The sequence below is a fragment of the Tupaia chinensis genome, unplaced genomic scaffold (genome assembly GCF_000334495.1).
Source record: "Tupaia chinensis unplaced genomic scaffold, TupChi_1.0 Scaffold000256_1, whole genome shotgun sequence".
Lineage (NCBI taxonomy): Eukaryota > Metazoa > Chordata > Mammalia > Scandentia > Tupaiidae > Tupaia > Tupaia belangeri.
In genome coordinates this window covers 2,579,712-2,583,502 of record NW_006159736.1, presented here as the reverse complement: position 1 = coordinate 2,583,502, position 3,791 = coordinate 2,579,712, and the positions used below count along the sequence as shown (strand labels likewise).

At 41.5% G+C, this 3,791-nt stretch overlaps 1 protein-coding gene across 1 annotated transcript in view; it reads right to left on the bottom strand.

Annotated features, from left to right (window-relative positions):
- DST (dystonin) overlaps positions 1-3,791 on the bottom strand; it is a 576,919-nt gene that overhangs the window by 100,498 nt on the left and 472,630 nt on the right. The window contains exons 56-57 of the mRNA XM_014588047.2: positions 3,090-3,251; positions 859-1,029 (exon numbers count right to left, since the gene is read on the bottom strand). Of these exons, the coding sequence (XP_014443533.1) occupies positions 859-1,029; positions 3,090-3,251 (333 nt within the window). The remainder of the gene's footprint in view (positions 1-858; positions 1,030-3,089; positions 3,252-3,791) is intronic.

The window sequence follows — 3,791 nt, the reverse complement described above, 5'->3', positions numbered from 1 at the left end:
GGGTGGGGCATGTCCCATAACTGACTAAATAAGACCAATATTTTACGATTTAAGAGCAAAAGCAATATTCAATTTAATTCTAATCAAACATTTCAAGATACCTGCAATGGAGTTTGATATAAGGAGCCAGAACTCAGGATTCCCTTGCTCTAATCTAATCAAGAAAATATTCAACAGTTAATGAACTACTGCTACGCAGAGACACCGTGTTAACAGCACAGGAAAGAGAAGTATAAGATGATGAAGAAGACAGCCAGCTCTGTGGCCCGATAGTTAAGGCAGCCAGATGCCACAGGCTCAACCACACAATTTGAGTCCTGGCGCTACTAGCTTAAGAAACATGCTGGGCATGTGTGCATGTGTGCCCCAAATTGTGACAATATGGAGAAGCAGGAGGGACTGCAGTGTGACCATTCCCCATGGGAGGTGCCTTCTCCTCTTCCTCTGCCTCTCTCTATAATGAGCACATACTCACTCCACTCCCTCTAGCACACACACACACACACACACACAAAGAAGGGGATGAAATAAACTCCCTTGACACAGGTTAGGTTAAGTCATTATGTAATCAGGGAGCAGCAGTATGTAGGGAATAAGGAGCTGGACTCCCACATGACCTGATTCCTAGACTTTAAACTAGACTTTAAACTCAATGAGAAATCTTCATCTTTTCTATTCAGTGATGTATCCCCTGCATCTGGAACAATGACTGGCCCATTTGTTGAATGACTAACAAAATCATATCTAGAGCAGTGTGAACCAGTTAACTAGGATATCCTGTTAACGTCACATGGTAAACTTTTACCCTCATTATTAGGATTTAATACAGGGGACAAATCAAAAGCATTACTGACTTACCTTTTGCTCTTGTATCTGGGCCTTGACCACTTTGAACTCGGCTGATGGGGGTTTCTGGTTGGCTACAAGCTCCTCGGTGTCCACCATCCAGCTGAGTAAGGACTCCAGGGCATCCTGGAACCTCCCACAGTGCAGCAGAGCCTCCTGCAGCTGGGCTGCCCGCTGAGCCACCTGCAAAGTCCCAACGGTTTCAACTTATTTACTTGCTGCATAAAATAATGAAATCTGCCTACCGGTCACCACTTCTCATGCTTATTTTCCCATTTGGTCACAAATCTTGTTCTCCTTTTCACTTAAAATTTACCCAAAGCATTGAGAATGGGCTAGACAGGAGTGCAAAACAGTCAGCCTTTAGCAAGTAAGCCATGAAGATAAGCACAAAGTTAAGGTTATTATCCCAAAGAGTCAATACTGAAGACTGATCTTTGCATTGGTCATTTTTATCATCATCCCTGACACTCATTTTTTATTTCCTACTGATGAGTCTTAGGGATAATGATTGGGGGGGAAAAAAGACTAAAGTTTAAAAAAAATTAAAAAAAAAAAAGAAGCAAAATTATTCTAGGTCCAGCCTGGTAGTGCAGTCAACAGCAAGCTGAGGGGTAGTGTTGGCTCTCCAGATCAGCTTGAACATATGCCAGGGCTGAGCACACATGTCCAATATCCTCGTGAGCTGGAGGGCCCAGGAACGAGGTTCACAATGGGACGAGACTCTGCTGAGACGGCTTCTTCCCCTACCACCACCTCCCCGTCTCTTTCATGCACACATGTGTGAATAAAATACATGAACTTTTGGGAAAAGTAACTATTATAGCAGAGAGAATCAGAATTATATTTTGCTAGGCATAATAACAATAAAATATCTGCTTAAATTCTGCTAGCTCCAAGCTCTCGAGTCTTCTCTTGACAAACCAGGGCCTTCGTCTTCTAGTAAATGGAGTCTCTGTTCCTTTACAGAAATATCCTATTGCCCTTCTCATAGCTCTTTTCCTTTTGAACTGAAAAAGTAGTTGGCAAAATATTCTAAACACTATGGAATATATTTATACCTGACACTGCATTACGATCGTGTTTAAGAAACACTATAACATGAGGGGGGTTTTAAAGAATGAGAAATGAGACTCCACGATCTGGCAGCTGCTTAAGATTTCAACGCAGGTGAAACCTCAAGATATCACCACAATCACCACCAGACAAGCATTGCCATCCCATAATAATTTTCTGATAATTTATGTCACACAAAGAACTGCCAGTCATTGTGTATCAACATTATCACCCTAAGATATCAGAGGATTATTTCTCATGTTTTCTTTAATGGAAATATAGAAAAAGGCACGGTCTACATCTTATAAGTAAATAATATGTGGAATTTAGAAGTCTTCGGTGAGGGTGGCAAATCCTTAGTCCAGAACCATTAGACACACAGCTTCTTTCACGTGCAGTGCTGATCTACTATATACTGTGAAACTACAAAAGTTGCCAACATTTGAAAAGTAGAAGGTTTCACATAGAAAGATTTGCAGGTTCTTTTGAAAGTAAGCAGAATATCTAGCAATGATGAGCCTACATCCATACATGTCAGTGACTTAGCTGGGGCTAAGAGGCATGTGCCCTCTCAACACAGCCCCAAGGATCGTGGCCACCTGCCATCACACTTGCACTGTTGTGTCTGTACACATGTCCCTATCAAAGTCGAGGTAACAGTAGGTAGAGACCTTGTTTCACCCAGTTCGCTTTTTTCATTTATGCTCCCTGTCTAGCACCTGTTAGCGCCTACGTTTGAACCATCCAATTTTTCTTTTCTTTTCTTTCTTTTTTTTTTTGGAGAGGTTTTCGCTATAGGGCATGTGCGCTAGCCAGAAAGACAGAGAGAGATAGAGAGACAGAAAGCGAGAAATCACCCCCCAGGGGGGATGGTCACGCTGCAATCCCTTCTCCTCCATTCTCCTCTCGGGATCTTGGGCACACATGCACACGTGCCTGGCCTGAATTTAAGTCAACGGGTCCGGGACTCGAACCGCGGTCTAAAACATGAGAGTTCAGTGACATAGCCATTACGCTAACTGCTGGTCCCAAGCCATCCAATTTATAGCAATATAAGAGCAGACACACTAAGGAAAGTTTGGCTACAATAAATATGATTAATACGTATTAATGCTAATACTAGTCACAATAAATGCTAATGAATAATCAACAGAAACAATAGCAGAGGGAAGGAAAAAGAAAATTACCTTCTTATTGAGAGTCTTCCACCGTGCATTGACATCGTCCAGATCCTGCTCCAAGCCCTGAGTGCTGGTGCTCTTAGCAGCACTCTGAATAAGGCCTTGACCTAACCAGTTTACATCCTGCTGTTTAACCTGCAAGGGTTCAATCTCTTCCTTCTGGAACACCTGCAGTTGGAAGAGCAGTAATTATAGGAATTACATTACCTAACAACCACCAAATACACAAGAAGCATTTCTTTAGTCAGGAAGTAGAAGAAACTATCAATCAGCACAGAGGTAAAGATGATTTTTTTTAATCCATTCATAGGTCAGAGCTACCTTCCGGGTGACAGTAGGAAGTAAACTAAATACAAAATCACAGTGTTATCAATCATTCTGATATATCAAAGAATGATATTTTCAATGCATTTATTTATCAAATTACCTATAAAACCAAAAAGATAATGTAAGTGTTATCTTATGTCACAGCATGAGGAATGTCCCGTAGTTACAATTCAACTCTAGCAAAAGATTTATAAAAAACACTAAGAAGCAAAATGATAAGATGGGGTGTAAGATAAGCCTCACTGGGCAAGGACTCCTTCTGGGCTCTCCTCAGGGTGGCTACTGGTACCTGACAACTGAAGATTAGGACTCAACTTGGAAAAGAAAAATCACTGACGAGAGAATGAGGGAAACCAGTAAGAAACAGAGAAAGGGTTCAGC